This window comes from Bos javanicus, chromosome X (genome assembly GCF_032452875.1).
Source record: "Bos javanicus breed banteng chromosome X, ARS-OSU_banteng_1.0, whole genome shotgun sequence".
NCBI lineage: Eukaryota > Metazoa > Chordata > Mammalia > Artiodactyla > Bovidae > Bos > Bos javanicus.
The window spans coordinates 35,137,169-35,160,945 of NC_083897.1; the positions used below are offsets into that span (position 1 = coordinate 35,137,169).

At 48.2% G+C, this 23,777-nt stretch overlaps 1 protein-coding gene across 1 annotated transcript; it reads right to left on the minus strand.

The window, feature by feature from the left end:
- Nucleotides 1–416: 416 nt before the first annotated feature.
- On the minus strand, nucleotides 417–18,817 carry GABRE (gamma-aminobutyric acid type A receptor subunit epsilon). Its single transcript, XM_061408855.1, has 9 exons — nucleotides 18,620–18,817; nucleotides 14,260–14,480; nucleotides 13,758–13,825; nucleotides 8,900–9,120; nucleotides 8,284–8,366; nucleotides 6,783–6,920; nucleotides 2,915–3,067; nucleotides 2,599–2,798; nucleotides 417–2,307 (listed from the first exon to the last, which is right to left on the minus strand). Exons 1-9 carry the CDS (start codon nucleotides 18,670–18,672, stop codon nucleotides 1,960–1,962), a joined length of 1,485 nt encoding a protein of 494 aa, XP_061264839.1. The 5' UTR covers nucleotides 18,673–18,817; the 3' UTR covers nucleotides 417–1,959.
- Between the last annotated feature and the right edge of the window lie 4,960 nt (nucleotides 18,818–23,777).

Below are 23,777 nucleotides of genomic sequence, written 5' to 3' on the forward strand. Positions count from 1 at the left end.
AGTCACTGCGTTAAGATTTAAAACCTCAGCAGAAGGCTTCCCTGGTGGTCCAGTGGTTAAAAATCCACCTGCCAATTCAGGGGACGCAAGTTTGATCCCTGGCCCAGGAAGATTCCACATGCCACAGGGCAACTAAGCCTGTGCACCACAACTACTGAGCCCATACTCTAGGGCCGGTGAGCTGTAACTACTGAAACCCACCCCCTAGAGCCCGTGCTCCACAGCTCCACAGCAAGAGAAGCTACCTCAATGAGAAGCCTTCACACCCCAACAAGAAAGTAGCCCCTGCTTTCCACAACTAGAGAAAGCCCATGCACAACAACAAAGACCCAGTGATGCCAAAAATAAGTAAAATTAAAAAAAATAAAACCTCAGCAGAGAACAAACTTGAACACCCAAGAAACCAGCCATGACAATTTTATGCTTTGCTGATATATTTATTGATATATTCCCCCTTTACAGTTGATGGTGACAAAAAGCAGATGGAGCCCTACCCTACCCACCCCCCCCACAATAAAATACAGACACAGATTTCATTCAGCATATACAAGCATTGGGGCGTGTCCAAATTCACCTCACTGGGTTACTAGAGCCAGGAGAGATTAGATCTTTGGGGCAGTCTGAGCACCTGGGGCCCAGGAATTGAGCAGGCCAATGCTGAAAAGAGGCTGCCACTCTGGGCCCTGCCACTGGGGTGTCAGCAGAGGCTATAGAATCAAATCATGGTGGAAAGAGCTGCCTAGCCCTGTCACGTGACAGTGGGCTCCTGGGTAGTTTCCAGTGAGATCCACAGTCCCATAGAAATCTGTGCCTCAGGGTTCTCATCTGCAAAATGGGGATAAGAATCCTGCCCTGAATATATCACTGGGCTATGAGGCTCAAAATAGAAATAATTTGTCAAAAGTGCTTTTGCAAAAGGTAAAGTGCTGTACAAATTTAAGGGAATTCAATTGATTGATTGTGATTGTCAGAGTGCCCCAGAAATAGGAGTGGACCAGCTCACAGGTCCACGGGCCAAGGAAGTGGCAGAACTCCTATGCTGTGCCTCAGCTGGGCACCAATCAATGCGGGTAATGTCTGCTGCAGAGAGCAGAATTCCCTTAGTTTCTTGGCCCCAGGAAGTCACCATGGCCTAGCACCTGGGTTGGGGCTGGGAAAGTCACTGGGGAAGTCACAGAAAAGTCACAGGGGTCAAGTGGGAGGACGAAAGGGGCATACAAAGCAGGGGGTCATTACTATCATCACACACGAAAATAGACACCCACTGGATGCAAGGCATTGAACTGGTGGTGCAGATGAGTAATGAAGGCCCGCAGGGAGGAGAGAGGGAGGTATCACAGCAGCAGAGGGAGGGGTACTGTCCTCACTTGCTGGCTCCCCTCCTCCTAAAGGAATCATGCCAGTGCCCATCTATCTGCAGGGGAAGGGAGGGCAGGGAGACAAGAGTCAAGAATATAATCATTGGACCTAGGATGGAGATCCCCTCCCCCTGTTACACTGCTGCCCAACATTGTTAGGAGGTGCCAGGATCAGGCAAGCAGCTGGTATATGCACTTTGAGGCTGAGGCCAGAGCTGGGCCCAGAGCACCACAAAGGCAGTGCTGGGTTTCTGGGAAAAGGCAGTGGGTGTTAGCCCTTTGGGGAGATGGCTAATCCGCTCACATATGGACACCATCTTAGGGAGCTGGTTGCTGAGTCTATGTTTCAAAGCCTGAGCGTCATACATGCCCCAGGAAGAACAGAGATGGGGCCGTTCTACTTGAGATGGACCGCTAAGGAGATTTGGTGAATGGGCCAGGTGGGGTGCGACTGGCAAGGAGCGATGCCCTGCCAGCTGCTGGCTGGGGAAGGGGAAGGAAAGACATTCTCTGGTTGCTGCTTTCCTCCAACTCCCTTAGCAAAGGCTGTGGGACCTCCTGGGGAACTGGGGAGGCTGCCCCACAGGGTACCAGCTGGCACCTACAGGTTAAGGCAAACAAGCCAATAGATCACATTGAAGAAGAAGAAGGTGACCGGGAAAATCACTCGCGAGTAGTTATCCAAGCGGTAGACATGGATGAAGAGGCGGCCCTGCTGCCAGCTGCTGGCGTCACAAGTGGGGACCATGCAGCAGTACTTATCGCACCACCTGCTGCAGCCAGCAGAGCGCTGGAGGCGGCTTGGCCTGGCGGCCTGCCGGGCTGGGCAGGATGGGCCTTCATCTTCCTCACTCTCCCCCAACTCCTCCTCCTCAGAGTCCTCAATGTCGCACACAAAAGCTTCCGGATGCTCAACGACAGGGATGCGGACACGGATCGTGGCACGAGGCTGAAAGGAATGAGCAAAGAAGTCAGAACGAGTCAAGGGAAGATGAACAAAGCCTAGGTGCTGTCTCAAGGATTCCTGAGGATTCAGTGCTTGGCACCCTGTTTCTTTTCCTGCACCCCCCACTCCAGAATTTCCACCATCACACCAGAAAATTTACCCAATGCCCCCCAGAGCCCCAGGTTACCCCTCATTACTTGGTGAGCTGGCCACCCACGTGTCATGAGTACCAGTGCCCTACTTGCATGCCTCCATCCTCCAAAGCCTTGCCACCACTCCCATACCAGCTCATACATGGCGAAGTATGGGAGAACCACGAGGCGCCGTCCGGTTGTAGGTCAGGAAGTTGAGCACAGCAAACTCCATCAGAGCACAGAAGCAGAAGACGAAGCAGATGGCGATGTAGAAATCCAAGGCTGTGATATAGGACACACGTGGGAAATTCTTCCGCGAGAAGGTGCCCAAAGTGGTCATGGTGAGTACAGAGGTGATCCCTGTGAAAGGAGACGAGTGGAGGTGGACGGCACCACTAGCTTATATATTACACTTTGGAAAGGCCCCCAGAGAAGGCAATTCTGTGCCCAAGGAGATGCCTACCTCACCCACTTACCTAGAGAAGTCCTGGCTGGAGCAGACTCTTTCTTGATCCAAAAGGAAATCCAGGAGACCATTGTGGTCACAGAGGAAGGAACATAGTTATGAAAGGCCACAAAGCCAAACCGCCTGCTCACGTTGAAGTAAAGTGTCATGACTATGAAATCACCTGGAAGATATTTAAAAAATACTTCCTCACTACAGCACTGCCACGAGGGTGTCCCACATGCAGAAAGACATGCATACTAAGGGCCCAATAGGGGCTCATGGGATGCCCACCACGGTCCTTGGACAGAGGCACATTAAGGCAATGCCACACACAGAGACATAGAGGAAGCCCAAGAGGAGACTCACTGCCAGGTCCATGGTCAGTTAAGAGTCAAGCCAGGGCTAGAACCTTCATTAGTTCTCTCTCAGTTCACTGTCACACACCCCGTATCCATCTTTTTAGGATAGGGAGCAGAATAGTCAAGTGAAAGCAATAAAATCAGTTAGCCCTCTAGATATCAGAACCATATGGCTAATGTCCAGGTGGCTGACTGAGGCCTCCACGTCCACACCTTACTCTAAACTAACCCTATGTACTCAGCTTCCTTGAGATAGCGTGTGGATATTTATACCAATATCCAAACCCTGGACTCCTGTTCTTAGTCTATTACCCTAGCCCAAAATGAGTGTTTCAAGAAAATAGAAGAATTAGCTGAAAGTGAAAATTTCAGTCAGTCCTCTAGATGTCAGGTCTGCAGAACATACATCCACAAGGCTGACTGAGGTTTTCGCATTCATTGGGTATCGTGTCCTTGATGTTGGCTCTCAGCCTAGGCAGTGATGGCTTGTGCAGGACCTGAGGACAGCCTCTATCTCCACTTGGCATCTTCTGTTGGACCCTTCATGCTGCCTTATACTCTGACATGCCCAAACACTCTGCATGCTTATCATGACCCCTGGGGATTCTGGAGGTCTTTCTGAGGCCAGAATATCTCTTTTTACTCTCAACATCATGTTGGGTTTACAATAGTTCAAATTCTGGCTCCTCAGTGAAACTAAGCTCCAACTCTCCACCTCAGTGATGCTGTAGAATTCGCTGGCCTTATTAGGTGGGTTTTTAAACCCCTTCAGGGCAGGTCTCATCTGAGCCCCATTGCTACATTCTTGCCCAGCCCAGCCCAGCACAGCCTAGAACCCAGCAGATGCACAGCAACTCTTGGTGCCGCCCAGCAACAGTTCTGTACAACAGACCAGAACACTAACCTGTCCATGTGTCTTCCTATTTTAGAAAATAGATCACCTGCCCAGCAAGTCTGGGTATGTTGGGACTGAATGGGAAGACCAGCCTTTCCTACTCACCTTGGCAGCACTGACACTCAAGGGGCAAGACTTCTCAGAATCTTCTGGAAAAGGCCAGGGAGTTGCCTGGGGCCAGTTGAATACCTGTGTCCAGAATAGTAGCTTTGCGGATAGAAGTCCTCCTCCGGGGCTGCTGCAGGGACCACTCATCCTTGCCTACTAGCCAGAATGTTATTTATTGAGATTCTAGCTCCTTCTCCTGGGGTCTCAACTGCAATTAAAATGGCCCTACTCAGCTATAGCCACTCTGCACAAAACTTTGCTGAGTTTATATATTCTTGTTGCAATAAGATTGATTATCCTATTGGCTTTTTCTATTTTTATTTTGTCTATTTCACCAATAAGAAGAACCTTCTCTACTTTTCAACAGATGGGAACTTATCCTTTAAGGCCAAGTGAAGGTACTAACACACACTTTCTTATTTCTGAGGAATGGAGGAGCATGGGTAAGGGAAAAAAGATATCTGGGGCTGAGGAGCCAGAGGGGGAGAAAAGCTAAAGATGCTTTCTGCTCTTATCTGCCTCAGCCAGAGCACAGTTGGTCACTGCACTGTCAGAGGAACACAATGAAAAAGACCGTGTCCAGGGGACTGAGACTAGAAGGATGAGTGGAGCCAAAGCTTTGAAGAACAAAGGGGAGGGAAAAGAACTATAGCTGTATAGTCTATAAAAGAATATGATCCAGGGTTGGAACTATAATACTGGCTCTTTGATCTTGACCCTGTGGAAGACTGACTAGACTTACTGGAAGCTCAGTAGTTCTAGGGAAAAAGAGCTAAGTCTAACGGGTGAAAGTTCCAGAGATTTCAATTTCAGATGAACACAGAGGTTTTTCTGATGAACAGAGTTGTCTCACGAAGGAAGAAACTCCCTTGCAAGAAAGCAAAATCCTAATCATGGGTGAATTCTGTATCAAAGGCTCAACAGCCAGCAGTGAAAGATGCCTCACTCACTGGGGGTAAGGCTCCTGAAGCAGAGGTTCTCTGGTTGAAGGCCCAAGGTGGCCAGGGTACCAAGCTAGCACTGCATTCTGAACCCTTAGGGGCTTAGGACCTAAGTCTATTCCAGACAGAGAGAACTGCCCAGGGACCGACTGAAAGATAACTATGTTTATCTGAAAGTTCCAAAGATAATTATGATACTGAAGAAACTATGATTCAAGATCAGCTCATCTCTTGCAGAAGATAAAGGAGGCCTTCTCCTTTCTCTCAAGAACTCTCCTCTCTTCCAAGGAGGGCAGGGTGCTTACCTATTGTCATTGGTGATGATGCTGCCACTGGGGCTTTGTAGTCACTAGGGTACCATTTTGAAACAATGTACAACCATCTACTAAACGGAACCACTAGTGACTTGAAAGCCCATGGGCCTTGTCTCCTGCCGCTTTTGATGATGGGTCCCCACCTGTCTGGGGAAACCAAGGTGCAGAAAGGTAAGAGGCATGCCAATGGTCAGCCGGCAGAAGAGCAAGGGTCCCAAGTCAAAGGGAGTAAAATAGCTTACCCAGAGCCCCCAAGAAAAAGGAAAGCACTTGTAAAGCAGCGTTCTACCCCTGCCTAGTACTGTGCAAGCAAAGCTCTAGCGAGATGAGCATAGGCTATTCCTCACCCAGGGACCAACTCAACGAGTAAAGCAAAAGCAGATTTTCTGCCTAGCCACATGGAAGCCAAGCAAGACATCTTCCATGGCAAATGGCTGGCTGGGTGACTGGTTCCATCCGCAGGCTGGAAACGGTGAGGGCAGAGCCGCCACTGCCCTGACTGGTCAGTGTGTGTGAAAAGGCTGCTCCCAGAGCAGCCCCAGGGAGGCCCCTTGGCTCCTCCTCATTCAGATCACCTAGGAACACAAGCAAAGACACTCACACCTAATTGGGAGCTAAAGTATAATAGACCCAGGACCCTCCCCTTTAGTCCTTGTGAGGGACAAGGTCAGAAAACCAATGATCACCATCCAAGTTGAATCCACCACGAAGCCTTTGACGGGAATCTGTGCGTGTCAGGGCTGCTCCTTTAAAATAAATGTTGATACGGCAGGTATTGTAGCTGCTGAAACCTCTTCCAGATTATCCCAGCCCTCACATAGCTGATGACAGAACTCCAGCCTCCAACCTCCCATCAGGACAGACTGCATCCCACTCAACTGGAACCACTTGGATTGTTCTGAGTATGGAAAACTCACATGACCTCCATTTCCCCAAGTGTCCAAGTAGGTCAGTTGTAACAAAGCTCTGGAAACCAAAAGGTCTGCATGACAAGGCTAGTTGCAAATTCTGACAGCAACAAAACTTTATCTACTCACCTACCCTCTCCGGGGCTTGGCAAAGCACTTACTTCTTTGCAGATGAGACTGAGATATAGTTACAAAGTCTCAGTTTCCTCTGCAAACAGTTGTAAGTGCTTAGCATTTATAAGACAGGAGCCATGGTCTACAATATTGTCATGGAATGAGTACATAGCATTTGGACGAATGGATGGCTACCTTCAGCCATCCTTACCACCCTCCTGGGCCTCTGGCTAGCCCTGGCTCAAAGGTGCACTTACCAGCCAGGGTTGTGACAGTTTCAGTCGTGTTGCTCACTCCCGTAAAGTCAAACTGGAAGAGCTTCCAGGAATTACTCTCATTGATTTTAAGCACGAAATTTTCCCACTTGTAGATTAGGTCATTCTCAGGATAGGAAACTGTAAGGCAATGTGGGAAGACGAGTCATGTGAGACTGGGAAGCTGAGCTGAGGCCTCCAATGTCATGGTGTCTGAGCAATGCCCTGGAGTCCTGACTCTGGCTGCACCAGCTGTGGGGCCTTACCTCTCTTACCTCATTGTTGAAGTCCATCCAGTAAGTGCATTTACTGAGCATTCCTCAGTACCATGCTCTGTGCTAGACACACAGAGGTGAGCAAGGCAGGAGCCCTGCCTTCAAGCATTCACATTTTATTGAATAAGACAGTGAGTACACATCTGTAATTGTTGGAATTCCTCTGAGAAACCTCTGCCCGTGGGACAGTGGGGAAACAAAGGAGGGAAAGATCAGTTGGGGACACACCCAGAAAAGACTATTCTATAGAGTGGGTGACATGCTCAGTAAGTCTTAAAATCCAGTATAAATATTCTCTGTACGGATGAGGCTGAAAGGGTGAGGAGTGTGTTCTATGCACAGAAAGGTGAAAATGCCAGATGTATTATGGAAACATTAAAAGTTCAGGATGGCCGGCTCACAGAAGATGGATGAGGTATGTAGGAGTGGATAGCAGGGGCCAGTTCATGAAGGGCCTTGAGTGCTACTTTAAGCAATTTGGAATTGATTTGAGAGTTCAGGAAGAATTTGAAACTAAGGAGTAACCTAGTCTAGATAGGTCACTCTAGCTCTTATATGAGGATGGCCTGTTGACAGGGAGATCAGTTATGGGAGCCCAGTGCAGTAACTCAGGCACAGTAAAATGAACAAAGGCAGGAGCCAAAGCTGTGGCAGAGAGAATGCAGAGAAATAAAATCAATAGAGATTCTGGAGGGAACATCAACAGGATGTGGTGATTGGATAGATGTAGGAGGTAAAGAAGAAAGAAGCATCAAAGTTCTTGGCTTGGAAAACTGAGTGTTTGATGGTGCCTTTCAATGAGACATATGGGAACACAGAAGCAATGCATTTGTTTTGAGGGTAGAGGTTGGGAGGAGACCGTGTATTTAATGTTAGACATGGTCAGCTTCAAAGTGAAGATGTTTCAAAGTCCAAGTGGAAGATGACAAAGATCTAAACCAAGGTAGTAGTGACAGTGAAGATGGAGAGCAGACATACTTGAGATACACTTTAGAGGTGACTGATTTGAAATGGGGTGGAAAGGAGAAGGAGGAAGCCAACACGAAGCCCAGGTTAAGCAACACAGCATTGTCAGCAGGAAAGATGAGGATGGACTGGGAGGCCCTGGGCAATCTTGGTACCATCTTAAGGGAAAAACAAAGGCAGAAAAATGTAAGGGGCAAGGATGAGAAAAAGAAGGGGCCCAGTGTGATGACTCTGGGGTCCCAGAAACCTAAGAATGTACTCACAGCTAGAGAAAGACAGAGGGCAAGAGTGAGAGTCCATTGGAAATTTGAGCATGTGGAGTGAGCATCCAGCCTCAATGGTCATCCTGGAAGGGAGAAAGGAGCCTCATTAGGCTGGCCCTGAATACTTAGGTATCCACCCAGCTTGGGCCTGGGGACCACCGCCAATGAGTGGCAATGGTGGGATTTGAGATTAAGAGCTCAAAGGAGAGACAAAAAGAGTGGAAGAACAGCTTGGATGTATCTGGCTACTCTGGCCTCCATCATCAGAGAAATGTATGGACTAGCTTAGATGGGCTTGTGTTTCTTGCCCATCCCAGCTTCAAGGACCTGCCAACACTCTCCCACTCTTTACCACCTCCCCGGCCCCATATCACCCAGATATCAGTCCCAGCTATGCCACAAAGTCAGGCTGTGGCCTTAAGCAATATCTTCTTATTCTGAGGCTTTAGTATGTATGTCTATACACCAAAGGATTGAGCTCATGGTTTGGGAAAGCTGGGGGGGGTGCCCTTAGAAGTATCATTCAGGATGAAACCTCAGTCCGTGTTTCTTTGGCAAAAATTCTCAGAGGGGGAAGAAGAGTTGCAGGAGGCAAGACTCTAGAAGCTTGACATACCTGATGGTGTACAACACCTTGCCATCCTTGTGGATGCGGACCATCTGGTTGGGCATGGTGATTGAGTGCTCATAGGTCCTCTTAGAATTCCTAAAAAAGGTGTCTGGGACCCACAGCAGGCTCACCAAGTTGCCACTCAGAACAAAGCTCTCAAAGCTGCCATTGAAACGAAGGCGTTCATCATACCAAGTCTGGCAGAAGGTGATGTCAATGGTGTATTCCTGGTGGCAAGGATAGAAAAGCACACATTTGGGGCTGTGCAGACAAAGAACGGGAGAAAGCAATGGCACCCCACTCCAGTACTCTTGCCTGGAAAATCCCATGGACAGAGGAGCCTGGTAGGCTGCAGTCCATGGGGTCACTAAGAGTCGGACACGACTGAGCGACTTCACTTTCACTTTTCACTTTCATGCATTGGAGGAGGAAATGGCAACCCACTCCAGTGTTCTTGCCTGGAGAATCCCAGGGATGGGGCAGCCTGGTGGGCTGCCGTCTATGGGGTCTCGCAGAGTCGGACACGACTGAAGCGACTTAGCAGCAGCAGCAGCAGCAGACAAAGAACATCCCCTTGCCATCTCGTGATGGACCTATCTAGTAGACAGGAGCCCACTTAGGTTTGCACAGAGGAAAACAGCATGGGTTTGGCTGAAGGACATTCTCTATTTCCATGTATTCCAGAAAGAAAAAAAAAATCCCAAATGAACAGCAATCTGGGAAGACATATTTAACCCAGAAACAGACAGACAATGGTGGCTTAATTGTAAAGGCTGGGCTCATCACGTCAATACTCCCTTGTAGGACTATGATGCTACTCCAGTCAGGCTAACACCATCTGGGCTCCCACATTTCCATAGCAAATCAAAGATGTCAGGTCAAAATCATTCTAAACATTTACAAACATATGCACCTTTGATTGCATACAATAAAGTTGCCCCTTTCACCTTTTATTTGGGGAGCACAGATGTTAATTAACCCATAAGTATTTGGTCTCTAGATATGGTCTATCACATAAATTGTTAAATATCAAAAAGAAGGTTTAAGAGGAAGAAGTAGGAGAAGCTAGAGATCTGCACCACTGGTATTGAAAGGAGAAAAAAAAAAAAAAAACAGATTCTAACAGAACTGCAAGTAGCTTGAACAGCAAGTACCAGAACAAGGCCAAGGTACAACCTTTAGGGCTAGTTCAATCTCCTTTACTTTAGAGGTCAGAGAGAAAGGAGTCTGTTCGAAATCAAATAGTTAATGGGAACATACTGGCTCTGATGCTCAGAGCACCATTGCCATGGCCCTGCCCTGGGACCACCTCCACCTGCCTTACCCTCCAGGGCTTACTCCACTTGTTCCAAGAATCCCTTTGGGGGTCAAGATCCAGTTTTCCTCTGCAGGACCCCTAAGCCTTTCCTGTGAGTTTTCTGCATCAAATAATGAACACCACCAACCAGAAACCCACAACGAGGAGGCCTGTAGAGCCCTCGAGTTTGGGGAGCAGTGGTCAAGGCCATCTCTGCTTGCCTTTGCTACTCAGGACACAAGGTGGTGAGAGCCACTGCCCAATTACAGGGAGCCAGCCCCCCAAGACTGAGAATGTTCCCTGGAGGAGTACGGAGAATCACACAGCAAAAAGCCTGACTACCATTCACATGCAGAGCCCCCAGCCCTGCCCTGCCAAGCCACACCAGCCCTCACGAGTGCCTTCAGGGTGGCTCTGCTCTCTTGAGTGGCTGGCAGCTCCAAACCGGCCTACAGAACTGCTGAGTAACCAGAAGAAGCCTCCCCACTATGGTGCACACTTGCTCCTGTGCTACACTCTCGGGTTTCAAATAAGCATTTCATTTCCATTTAACCGGATTCCAACTGTAAGTTCAGGACACACCAACTGATAACTAACGGTTCAATTTTCCCCAGTCTGACAAGGGGACTTGTTTTCTCTCCCTGAGGACAAATCCTGTGCTCTCCACAAGCTCTGATTTATGACTGAAGGGTATTGGAACTCCTCCTCACCAAGCACCACACTCTACAGTATCACCAGAGAAAAACAGGCATGTACAAGGACTGGGACCTACAACAGCTTTAAAGAACTATGGGGAACTATGCAGATGGCCAGACTTCTCTGGTAAATTTAATACCACATGAGTGTTCGGAATCTTCTAAAGGCACTTGGCCCAGGCTAAAGCAAGATGTTACCAGCCAAAGAAAATCAAGTTATTGGCTCCTCTTTGGACCAGTTCTGTGCTACATGCCAGGTTTGGTGAGGGCTGGGTCATTAAACTGTATCCCTCAGGCTTGTCATTCCCTGGTGGCTCAGAGGTTAAAGCGTCTGCCTGGAATGAGGGAGACCCAGGTTCGATCCCTGGGTCGGGAAGATCCCCTGGAGAAGGAAATGGCAACCCACTCCAGCACTCTTGCCTGGAGAATCCCATGGAGGGAGGAGCCTGGTGTGCTACAGTCCATGGGGTCCCAAAGAGTAGGACACGACTGAGTGACTTCACTTTCACTTTTCACTCAGGCTTGTCAGGTAGCAGTCCTCCCTGTGAAATCAGTGCTGCCAACAAGAGTATGCACACAGCAAAGGCTCTTGCAGATGTTAGAAACAGATTTCCCCAAATTACATCTTACACACATAACAAGGAAGTGGTAGCCACAGATTTTCTACTACTCTTCAGGCCACTTTTGCCATGCTCCCACCAATTATCTGAAAGGTGCCTTTCTTATTAAGAGTAAATGGTGGCTATGATGGTGGGACCAGAGGACATCAAACTCTGGCTCAAAACCCAGTATTTCTTGGTTTATCAACAATTTTAGTCAAACTAATTGCTAAATTCATACTCATTTTAGTGGTAAGCACATTGATGACAGCAAAGAATAAATGTGACATCAAGGGAAGAGGGAAAAAAAGCTTTAAAATGTCAACAGAAACTCAAAAAAGATCTGACTGCTCTCACATTTCTCTTCTTCCTTCTTACTTCCCCCAAATTTGTGGCTTCAATCTTGAGCACTCTTTCTCATGTTCTTGTTTGCTCTGAGGGAAGCCACCTGCCACACGTGAGCTGCCCTGTGGGGAGGCCCACATGGCAAGGACTGGGGAAAGCCTCGAGACAGTAGCCAGAGAACTAAGCCCTGCCAACAACTACATGAGAACTTACAAGTGGACCCTCCCTTAGTCAAGTCTTCAGATGACACCCCAGTCCCACCTGACACCTTAACTGCAGCCTTGGGAGACCCTGAAACAGGGAATCCAGCTAAATCATGCCTGGATTCCTAACCCACACGAGCTGTGACCTAATGATTATTTGTCATTTTAAGATACTATGCTTTGGGGTTAATTTTTGCATGAGTGAGTGAGTAAAGTCGCTCAGTTGTGTCTGACTCTTTGAGACCCCATGGACTACAGCCTACCACGCTCCTCCATCCATGGGATTCTCCAGGCAAGAGTACTGGAGTGGGTTGCCATTTCCTTCTCCAGAGGTTCTTCCCGACCCAGGGATTGAACCTGGGTCTCCCATATTGCAGGCAGACGCTTTACCTTCTGAGCCACCAAGGAAGTCCTAATTTTTGCATAGCCAATACATAAGTACATTGTGCCCCAAGAATAAGGCAGTCAAACAAAGCATCACAGTGGGGAACCCCACTCTTGCACTTAACCTATGTAAACACCTTGAGCTTCCATGAATGTTTACTTACCTTTGAGTGTGTATCTGCAAGTACTATCTCAGAGCCTAGACGCTTAGCTCACCCAGTCACATGGTGCTTGTTGGGTACCAAGGTGTATGCTAAAACTGTCTGCCCTGGGCTAGGCTGAGGTTATGGCAGTGATGGAGTTGGTTACTCCAGTCTTCCTCATTATCAGGCTCCACAGATGAAAGTGACATTTGCAGAACATCTTTTATAATTCATTTGCTCAGCTAACATATACTGGGTTCTTGACATCAAGGAACCCATAGTTGAGAGAGCAAGGCAGACACAGAGTACATAATTACAATACAATGATGTAGAGAAGTTCAGGTAAACAACTGTGATATACGCTAGAAAGGTCTGAGAGTCAGAGAAAGGAGTGTGGTGTGAGTAAAAAAGGGAGCAACTAATAGCTGTAGAAGTCAGGGAAGATGCCGTGAAAGAGATGTCATTAGAGTTAAATCTTGAAGGATACGGTGAAAAATTGGAAAAATGCCATCCCAAAGTGGAAGTCACTTGAACAAAGGTTCAGAAGCACAAGATAGCCTGGGAACACCATACGCTAGTGTGACTAGGGCACATGATCTCTAAAGGAGTGAAAAAAAAAATAAATAAAACTAGAGCCCTGGGTTGGCTGCAGACATGGAGAGCCTTGGCTGCTAGAGTGTGGGGTTGAATTTCATGCTTTAAGCAGGGCTGGGACTACAAGAGGCATGTCATGCAGGAGGCTGGGTTAGTAGGTTGCCTGGGGCAGGCAGAAACCTTGCATTTTGTGTATATCAAGTAGGAGCTCATGGAGGCTAACTGGGGAGTACAAAAGGAGATAAGAAACTAGGGAAGAATTAGAGAAGTAGTCCTAGAGCAACAGTTGGTGACAACAAGATTAAGTCCATAAAAATCATTATCAGAATAAAAGAACCATTCCACTGTGTTGTTTAAAGTTGCTTTATTATTTTTATTTTGAATGAAATACTGAAAGATACAGTCAGGATTCCGAAGGTCCTCTTCAGGCAGCAAGGACTTACCACTTTCAGTCTCCTTCTCAAGTCCTTATGGATTAAAATCCCCCCCTCCAAAAGAAAAAAAAACCTCTTTTGTTACAGACACAGAAGAACCAAGTACTCAAAAGCCTCATGGGTCAGCTCCCTAGGCTAGAAGATACTATAAATCAAACCTCAGTACTCACCATGTCCATGATAGAGAGAGGCCCAAGGGTGTTGACAGACAGTTCGACAGTGACCACAGTGGGTCTCTCTGTAAAGTAAGCAGAAGTGGCAGAGGTAAGTGTCAAACAGAAGTGTGGGGCAAGGGAGGGTGTGGTCAGTGGTGAATAAAGGGGGTAAGGATTGGACTACATGGTTTCAAGATCTGATACCATTTCTTTCTTTCTTCTCTCATGAAAAGGCCCAATTTATAGGCTGTTAAGAATTGGACATACCTCAAAGGTCAATCATCTAGTCCCGTCATCTCATTTTATAGTTGGAAAAACTGAGGGTGAGAGAAAAGTCTAGACCAAAGTCAATGGCATTGCTGAGACCAGCACTGACATCTCTTACTTGATACGTCAGCAACAGCTGTTCCTGCCCCCATGCAGGCACCACCACCTACACCCCAGGCCCATTCTCCACACTTAGGCCCTCAACCCTCCTACCCTCTGGGGCCTGGGAGATTTACGTCCTGCTACTCACCTCCAATGCCAGGGCGCAGTTTGTAGTCATAGTTATGGAAGATGCCATCCAGGATTTCCGTGGCTGTTGGCATTTTGCCAAGTTTCTTATGGGTACCAACAGCAGTGGGCTTTATTTCTTCAGAGGAGAGTTCCTTTTCAGGAGGCTGGGGCTTAGGGCCATAGACCTTATCATCACTGCCAGAGGATCCCTCCTCTGATTCAACTTGAGGTCCTTCAATGCTAGAACATAAAAACAAACAAGTGAGCCCCTGTCCTCCACTCTGAGGGGGCCCAGTTGGTGCCTCCTGGGACAGAGTGAATAAGTCGGCAACCCACAGCATAGTTGAAGAGTACCTGGTAACAGTAAATCAAGAGCCAGATTATTCTTGTTAATTTCTTCTAAAACTTGTACTCTCCATTGGAACTTCCCATGCTATCCATCTTTAATGGTCATTCTTTATTTAACAAAAATCAATATCAAAAGCAAGTTTGAGATTTTAAAATAATTTTTCAAGGTAAAAGCAAGAGGACGTGGGTGCATAAGCTCTAGCCAATCAGCTGCCGTTACTAGTCTTGGTCTCCAGTCTGCCTGACCAGTGCCACCTGGGAGCAAATGGGCAGGCACAGGGCCAGGGTTGTGAGGAATGCTCAGGAAAGCCCGAGCACTCTCTCCCAGAGAGGGTCAGAACACTGCATGTCTTTGCTTTAGTGATACTCTACTACACTGGAGCTGGGGGCCAGGGATGGGGGAAGCTCTGAGAACTGAGAGAAAACAAAGACTATCATTTAGGAAATAGATGGTCAACAGGAATCCAGCCTGAGTGCCACAGCCAAAATATTACACAAAGAATTAAACTTACAAATTTTAAAAACTTAAAAAAGCCACTTGCAAATGTATAAAACACAGGAGATATGGTGTTAGAAATCAGAGTCATGCTTCCTTTGCTGGGAGGCAGTGAGGGAGGGGGCACCAGGCAGCTTGAGGTTCTGGTCACATTCCAGTCCCTGATGTGGGTGTTTTGATATCAGTGTGAATCATTTTTGGACAACTCGTCAGCCGTGCACTTATGGTTTGAGCAGTTTTCTGCATATATGTTCTAATTTTTTAAAAAAGCATTTTGAAAAATTAAAATGCTAATAAAATCTGCAAATATATGGACCTTATATGAACCCTGATTTTAAAGGGCAGACCATAAAAAACAAAACAAACCAAACACAACACAACAACAACAACAAAATTATGATACATTAAGGGAGATTTGAATATTGACTGGTTAGTTTCTTCAGCGTGAAAACATTCTAAACATTTTTAGTGTAATAGTGGTATTTTATTCTGTTTTTGAAGTCCTTACAATTAGAAATACATACTAAAATAATTGCATATGAAATGATATGATGTCTGAGATTTGCTTTAAAAGATTTTAAGCTGGAAATAGAGAGTGGGTGGGATACATAGAAAATAAGACTGCCTATGAGCGGATAATTAATGAGGCTGGTGATGGGTACATGGAGATTCACTCTACTGTTCCCTGTACTTTTCTATGTCTTTGAAAAAATTTATAATTAAAAGCTTTTTCAAAAGCCATCATTGAAATTAACCTGTGATGTTGGAAGGCAGGAGAGTGTTTTTCTTTGGGGAAGAGGGTGTACTTGGAGGGGGTAGAGTGGTGAAGCTGGTGGAGGTGGGGGAGGGGGCAGGCAACTTTCTGTTTCCTGGTCTAGGTGCTGGTTAAATGGGCATGATTCCTTTGTGAAAATCCACTCCTGATTTCTACACTCTTATATCTCAGTTACACTTACAAAATTATTTTATAGTTTACAAAATCAATTAGACAACTTGCTCCTTCAAAGAAGGGGTTAACAGGGCAGGAGATGTGGGTATGGCCTCTGTACTGCAGACCACGGGAAGGCCAACTTGAGCAGCACAATGCATGCTCTTGGAGTATTTCAAACTCTTAGAATTGCTTAAGTGGCGTCCAGATGTGCCAAGTTGATGCCATTTCTCATGTCTGAGGTGGCTAATTCCCACTGTGGGCAAGGCAAGAACTGGGCTTGGGGAAAGCAATTTCCATTTCTAATAGCATATCCAGAGATGCCCTCTTTCCTTGAGGCTCTTCCCTCTGTCCTCTGAATAGATCATGCCAGCCTCCGTAGGGCAGGGGAGAGGGGGGCGGGGGGATGGAGAACTAGGGGACTGCAAAATGTGTGACTTGACTGGGAGCGTGGCATGATCAGGACTGTTAGCCAGAGCCTGCCATGACCCCTCCCAGAAGTCCACAGCCAACCAGAAGAACCCCTGAGTTTCGAGAGGCAAACAAACAAACAAGCAAAGGCCCAAAGACCACCACAGCCTCTCTGGCCCAAGACTATGTCTGCCATGAAAATGAGATCAGAGGGTCTTGAGGCTGCTGTCATCTGACAAATAGATTTTGCCAGTAAAAAATTTCAAACAAATCAAAAAGCCCCGTCATCCTGGGATCTTGGGGTTAAGAAGTTGCTGACAATGTATACACCTTTCCTCAGCTCGCCATTAAGCCAACTTTCACAGCTAGAAATAATAAAAACATGAAAAACACTCATGCACAAACTAGTGGGGATCTTCCCATGGGGCTTTTCAGGCATCACATCCCTCTTGATGCGATTGTCCAAGATGGAGCTGAATTTCTGCAACCCCTCCCCCACAGAGGATGCTCAGGCAGCTGGCTGGGTAAAGGGAAGAGAATATGAGAAGGGCCACTGGACTGCTTTTTTTCCCCCATATGAGTCCTCTTTTTCACCTTACAGATGGAGAAACTGAGGCCCAGATGGAGGAAGGAGCTGTGCCCAGTGTCATACAAGTGGTTTCAAGCTAAGCCTGGACCCGAGCTAGGTGGTTCAAGATGGCCCGTGCCAGCACACCCCACTGCCACCTCCCCAGCTTTTTAATGACGTCACAGGTTACCATGTGGACAGTGCCTGAACTGACAGAGTGAGTTACTGCAGTCCTCCCCCCTAGGCTGGAAGGGTAGTTTTCATCACAACAGCCCCTCTTCCTTGTTGGTTTCCTCTCTGCTCTCCTCCCCCCATCTGCACGACTATATCCCTCTTTTGCCCCAGTCACCACGTCATCTCTCCCAACTAGTCCAGTTCACATCTGGAGGGATGTGGATGACTGGAAATTCCTAGCACGCATTCAGAAATATTTACCAAGCCCCCTGATGAGGCCAGCCCCCCCTTCTCGCCAGGGCACCAATGAGCCAGCAACCAGTTACACAGCCTTGCCCCTGATGAGCTGAAGTATTCTGGGGTGGGGAGAGAAGCCATCTCCCCAGTACCTCTCCCCAAAACAAAAAGCAAGACAAGTCTAGTGGTGGAGGCTTCTAGAAAGATCAGGAAGCTTAGGAACTTGTGACAGTTGCAGCTGAATGGGAAACCATCTAAAAAATGTGAAGCAGTCCTCTTTCACTCTCAGAAGCCAGAGATGCAGGGGATAACCTTCCCCTGCAAAGTCCCAGGACCCCAGGAAGGTGTGAGGGAAGCCGGCTGCTCCAGGGAAAACCTGCTGTTGATCTTTGGAAGAGTGGGAGGGGTTGAAATGCAGGATCCAAAACCACAGACCTCGGAGATGACCATTCTTGACCCCTGGCTCCAGTCAGCCAAGACCCAGCAGGGCGTCTGGGGGCTTTAGGGAGGAAGAGGGAACCCGGCGGTAGAGGGGGATGGAGTGGACAGCTGGGATGGGAACTCTTGGACTAAACCAAGGCTCCTGCCTGGGACTGGCACCAAAAGGAGCGGCGGGAAGGGAAGCAAATAAAGTCAGAGTTGTCTGGCACGGTGCCTGGTACTCACTAGGCGCTCAGAAAGGAGAAAAAAAAATTTTTTTTCGAACGAGAGAACACACTAGCCAACACTCGAACATTTTAAGCGCAGTTTCTTCCCCCTGCCCGCACACCTCTCTGGCGCCACGTTCCCAAAATCCCCCCAGTCCCCAGAGACACGAACCTGCCCAGGCCGGTCACCTCTTCCCAGGGAAGGCTGGGGGGCGGGTGGGGGGTGGGGGTAGGACGCGATCGGTCCCAGGCCGCTGCAGTGGTTTGGAAAGGGGGGTCCCCGGGGGTAAAGGGACGGGGCAAGGGAGCGGCCAGGTGACAGGCGTCCCGTCTTCCTTCCTGGGCGCCCCTTTAGGGGCCCTGGGCTCCCATCCTAGGGGAAGCGGGGCGAAGGCTGGCCGCGTGCGTCGAGCGGATGCAGGACCAGGGTAGATCATGCGAGGGCCTGGGGCAGGCGGGGAGTGGGGCTCGAGGAACACGGGGTGCGGGGGTCTCAGGAGCCGGCCTCATTCCCGGGGAGAGGGAGTGGGGCCTGGGCGGGGACTCCTGGGTCCCGGGCTGGAGACTCACCACGGAAGGATTACCAGCGTGCCCATGAGGATCAGGAGAACTTTGGTCGACATAGCGGCGGGGACCGGCGCGACCACCTGTGCGGAGGTCGCTGCGCGCGGTCTGGCCGCACTGAGCGCGGCGTGGAGGGTTTTGTCGGGCTCCAACTTTCACTCCTCCCACTCGCCCCGCCCCGCGCCCCCCATCCTGGCTCCTCCCCCTGAGCCCCGATGGAAATCTCCGACGACGTGTACGCGGCTGCGGCAGAGGGAGGGGTGGCTCCGGCCAGGCGCGGGGAGGAGGAGGGAGACAAGGAAGAAGCCTGGTCGCCAAGGCCCCCCGCCCCCCACCGCAACCGCTGCGGCGCTGCCAGACAGCCAGGGGCGGGGGACGTGGGGGAGGGAGGAGGAGGCGAGCAGGCGGTGCGCGGGCCCCAGGCGGGGAAACCGGCGGGCCGACGCTGCTGCTGGGAGAAAGACTGCAGGCTGGGCCCGGCAGGGGCAAGATGCGGGTGCTGCGACCCCCGCCCCTGCCAGCCCGCTGGTGCGCCATGGGATCGCACTGTGGTTTCCAGCCCCTGTCTTTCCGCGCCCCTCGCCAGAACCTGTTGCACCTCATCACTTTCCCAAGTCCCCTGGCCTCTGAGATTTCCCCCCACCCTCACTCCACACCTTCCAGCCCTTCAGAGCGCATTCCTGGGCGTCCAAAGGAACCTGGGTAATTTAGCACCTTCCTTGGCACAGGGGGAAAAAGAAGAGACTTGAGAGTCTCCCCAGGAAACTCTGATCTGAGTTAGTTACTCCGTGGGCCATTTCCCCAAGTATTTGGGGTGGAGGCGGACCCACCACCAAAGGACCAGTCCAAGGCATCCACTGGAGGACTTTTTCTGAACCCAAAGGAAACTGATGGCAATTTGGCTCCCAGTTTAGCGCCGGGGCCTGGGTGTGAGAGGGAGCACCTGGAGGAGGGGGGACGGAGCTTGGAAACCCCCTTTCCCAGATTGACTGCCCCTGTCTTTTCAGAGACTTGGCTCCTGGTGACCTCCAGAGGAAGTGAGAAGCCCCTAGAGGTGGGGGGTGGGAATCACTAACCCCTTTCACAGGGAACATCTCAAGTCTCTCTCAAGCATCCTTGGACTTTGTCTTTCTCATCTAGAAGCTCATGATTCACTTCGGAGGGGAAGGGATAGCAGAGATCTGCCTGTGGAGCTTATGCCAAACACTAGCAGCATCCTCAGGTGCTGCTGTACAAGGGATTGTGAGTTCCTTGGACAGGCTTTGCTGTTGTTGGGCTCAGTCACTAAGTCATGTCTGACTCTTTGCGACCCTGTGGACTGTAGCCCACCTGGCTCCTCTGTCCATGGAATTTTCCAGGCAAAAATACTGGAGTAGGTTGCTATTTCCTCCTCCAGGGGATAATCCCGACCCAGGGATCAAACCTGTGTCTCTTGCATCTCCTGCATTGGAAGGAGGATTCTTTACAAGTGAGCCACCTGGGAAGTCCTGACTTCGCTGTCACATGCTAATCTAACACATTTTCTCCATCATCCCACCCCCATCTCATCACTATACTTTGTCATCTTCAAGACAGTGCTCACTACTGATGATGTTCTTGGGCATTTGTTTGTGAGATTGTTTATAGAACGTTTTGCCTCTGGAGTAAGCTCAGTGCCAAAAAAGAAAACAAAACAAAACCGTACAAAGAGTCTGTCTGGTTTTTCACCATATCCCTGAAACTTAAGATGAGTTTTGGGCACACAGTAGGCACCCGACAAAGATTTGTTACTGGCTTATGTGCAGTTCTGTGTGTCTTAGTGCCACTGATTTCACTGGTATCTTCTCCCTCAGCCTTTGCAAGAGAGAAGAGACTGTAGGACACATTCAGGCATCCTATGTATATCCTTCCCAGCCATGCGGCAGGGCCAGCCTCGTGGGCATGCGGCCTGTGCAGCGCAATACGGCCCTACACACGGAGGTGCCTCACACTTTCATGCTTTGTCACTTTCTTGAAATTCTTAATAATTTTTGAATAAGTGGCCCTGCATTTTTGTGTTTCCCCAGGGCCCTGCAAGTTATGTAGCCGCTCTTGCCCTAGGAAACGCTGGGCTGGATGAAGCACAAGCTGGAATCAAGAGTGCTGGGAGAAATATCAATAACCTCATATATGCACATGACACCACCCTTATGGCAGAAAGTGAAGAGGAACTAAAGAAGCTCTTGATGAAAGTGAAAGAGGAGAGTGAAAAAGTTGACTAAAGTTCAACATTCAGAAAACTAAGATCATGGCATCTGGTCCCATCATTTCATGGCAAATAGATGGGGAAACAGGGGAAACAGTGGCTGACTTTATTTTGGGGGGCTCCAAAATCACTGTAGATGGGGATTGCAGCCATGAAATTAAAAGACACTTACTCCTTGGAAGGAAAGTTATGACCAACCTAGATAGCATATTAAAAAGCAGAGACATTACTTTGTCAACAAAGGTCCATCTAGTCAAGGCTATGGTTTTCCCACTGGTCATGTATGGATGTGAGAGTTGGAGTATACAGAAAGCTGAGTGCCAAAGAATTGATGCTTTTGAACTGTGGTGTTGGAGAAGACTCTTGAGAATCCTTTGGACTGCAAGGAGATCCAACCAGTCCATACTGAAGGGAATCAGTCCTTGGTGTTCACTGAAAGGACTGATGTTGAAGCTGAAACTCCAGTATTTTGGCCACCTGATGCAAAGAGCTGACTCATTTGAAAATACCCTGATGTTAGGAAAGATTGAAGGCAGGAGGAGAAGGGGATGACAGAGGATGAGATGGTTAGATGACATCACTGACTCAATGGACATGAGTTTGGGTAAACTCTGGGAGTTGGTGATGGACAGGGAGGCCTGGCGTGCTGCGGTTCATGGGGTCGCAGAGTCGGACACAACTGAGCAACTGAAGTGAACTGAACTTGCTCTAGGAACACATGCTGCAGAGCAGGGAACAAGCAAGCACAGAGCATTCCTAAGCCTATGAGAAGGAGAAATCTGCCTTTCTATTCAGCACCACACTGCTGCAGAGAGAGGTGATTTTGCACCTACTGTACCCAGTCTTGGACTTGAAATGTCTTCTATGCGTGTATTCCATCTTTTTCTCTACTGACACCGGAGCTTCAAGAAACAGAGGTTTCTCTGATTTACCTGGATTCCTGTGGGTTGAGAGCAGTGCCCCAATACTTAAAAATTGTATTTGCTGAATGATGACTGAATCCAGGCACCAAAAGAGGCAGACGGTTCCAGCTTCCCATCAGACCACTCAGCCAGGGCACCTTTCTCTTCAAAGGACTGAGACTGTTGCACTTTGCCATCCCCCTATAAAGCTCATCCACTGGATGACTGCAAGGACCTTTGGACACTCTGGGATTCTCCAAGTATTTGCCATGTGTTGCTCTTTGCCAGGTCTTAGACTTGTTGATGATGGATATACAGCAAGGCCTCAAACACAGTCACATGTGTTTCAAGAGAGGAGAGGGGATTTCTCTCAGAAATTACTGTGCATGGTTCGGTTCACTTCAGTCACTCAGTCGTGTCTGACTCTTTGTGATCCCATAGACTGCAGCATACCATGCTTCCCTGTCCATCACCAACTCCCAGAGCTTGCTCAAACTCATGTCCATCGAGTCGGTGATGCCATCCAAACATTTTATCCTCTGTCATCCCCTTCTCCTCCTGCCTTCAATCTTTCCCAGCATCAGGGCCTTTTCAAATGAGTCAGTTCTTTGCATCAGGTGGCCAAAGTATTGGAGTTTCAGCTTCAGCATCTGTCCTTCCGATGAATACTCAAGACTGATTTCCTTTAGGATTGACTGGTTTGATGTCCTTGCAGTCAAAGGGACTCTCAAGAGTCTTCTCTAACATCACAGTTCAAAAGCATCAATTCTTTGGTGCTCAGCTTTCTTATGGTCCAACTCTCACACCCATACATCACTACTGGAAAAATGATAGTTTTGACTAGACGGACCTTTGTCGGCAAAGTAAAGTCTCTGCTTTTTATATGCTGGCTTCCCTGAGAGCTCAGTTGGTAAAGAATCTGCCTGCAATGCAGGATATCCTGGTTCGATTCCTGGGTCGGGAAGATCCCTTGGAGAAGGGATAGGCTACTCACTCCAGTATTCTCGGGCTTTCCTTGTGGCTCAGCTGATAAAGAATCTACCTGCAACGCAGGAGACCTGGGGGAGACCTGGGTTCGATCCCTGGGTTGGGAAGATCCCCTGGAGAAGGGAAAGGCTACCCACTCCAGTATTCTGGCCTGGAGATTGAGACACAACTGAACAACTTTCACTCACTCATTCATTCTAGGTTGGTCATAGCTTTTCTTCCAAGGAGCAAGCATCTTTTAATTTCATGGCTGCAGTCACCATCTGAAGTGATTGTGGAGCCGAAGAAAGTAAAGTCTGTCACTGTTTTCATTGTTTCCCCATATATTTGCCATGAAGTGATGGGACTGGATGCCATGTCTTAGTTTTTTGAATGTTGAGTTTTAAGGCAGCGTTTTCAATCTCCTCTTTAGTTCCTCTTCACTTTCTGCCATAAGGGTGGTGTCATTTGCATATCTGAGGTTATAGATATTTCTCCCAGAAATCTTGATTCCAGCTTGTACTTCATCCAGTCTGGCATTTCACATGATGTACTCTGCATATAAGTTAAATAAACAAGGTGACAATATACAGCCTTGATGTACTCCTTTCCCAGTTTGGAACCAGTCTGTTTTTATTAAAAATATTATTTTTATTTTATTTTATTTTATTTATTTTATTTTTTTATATTATTTATTTATTTTATTAAAAATATCCATTGCTAACTGTTGCTTCTTGACCTGCATACAGATTTCTCGGGAGGCAGGTAAGTTGGTCTGGCATTCCCATCTCTTAAAGAATTTTCCACAGTTTGTTGTGATCCACACAGTCAAAGGCTTTGGTGTAGTCAATAAGGCAGAAGTAGATGTTAATCTGGAACTCTCTTGCTTTTTCTGTGATCCAACGGATGTTGGCAATTTGATATCTGGTTCCTCTGCCTTTTCTAAATCCAGCTTGAACATCTGGAATTTCTGAGTTCACACACTGTTGAAGCCTCGCCCTCGCTCCCAAATGCCATATTTCTTATGTGTAAAATGGGAGATGCAATGCTTTCCAGTTTACATAGAATTTGT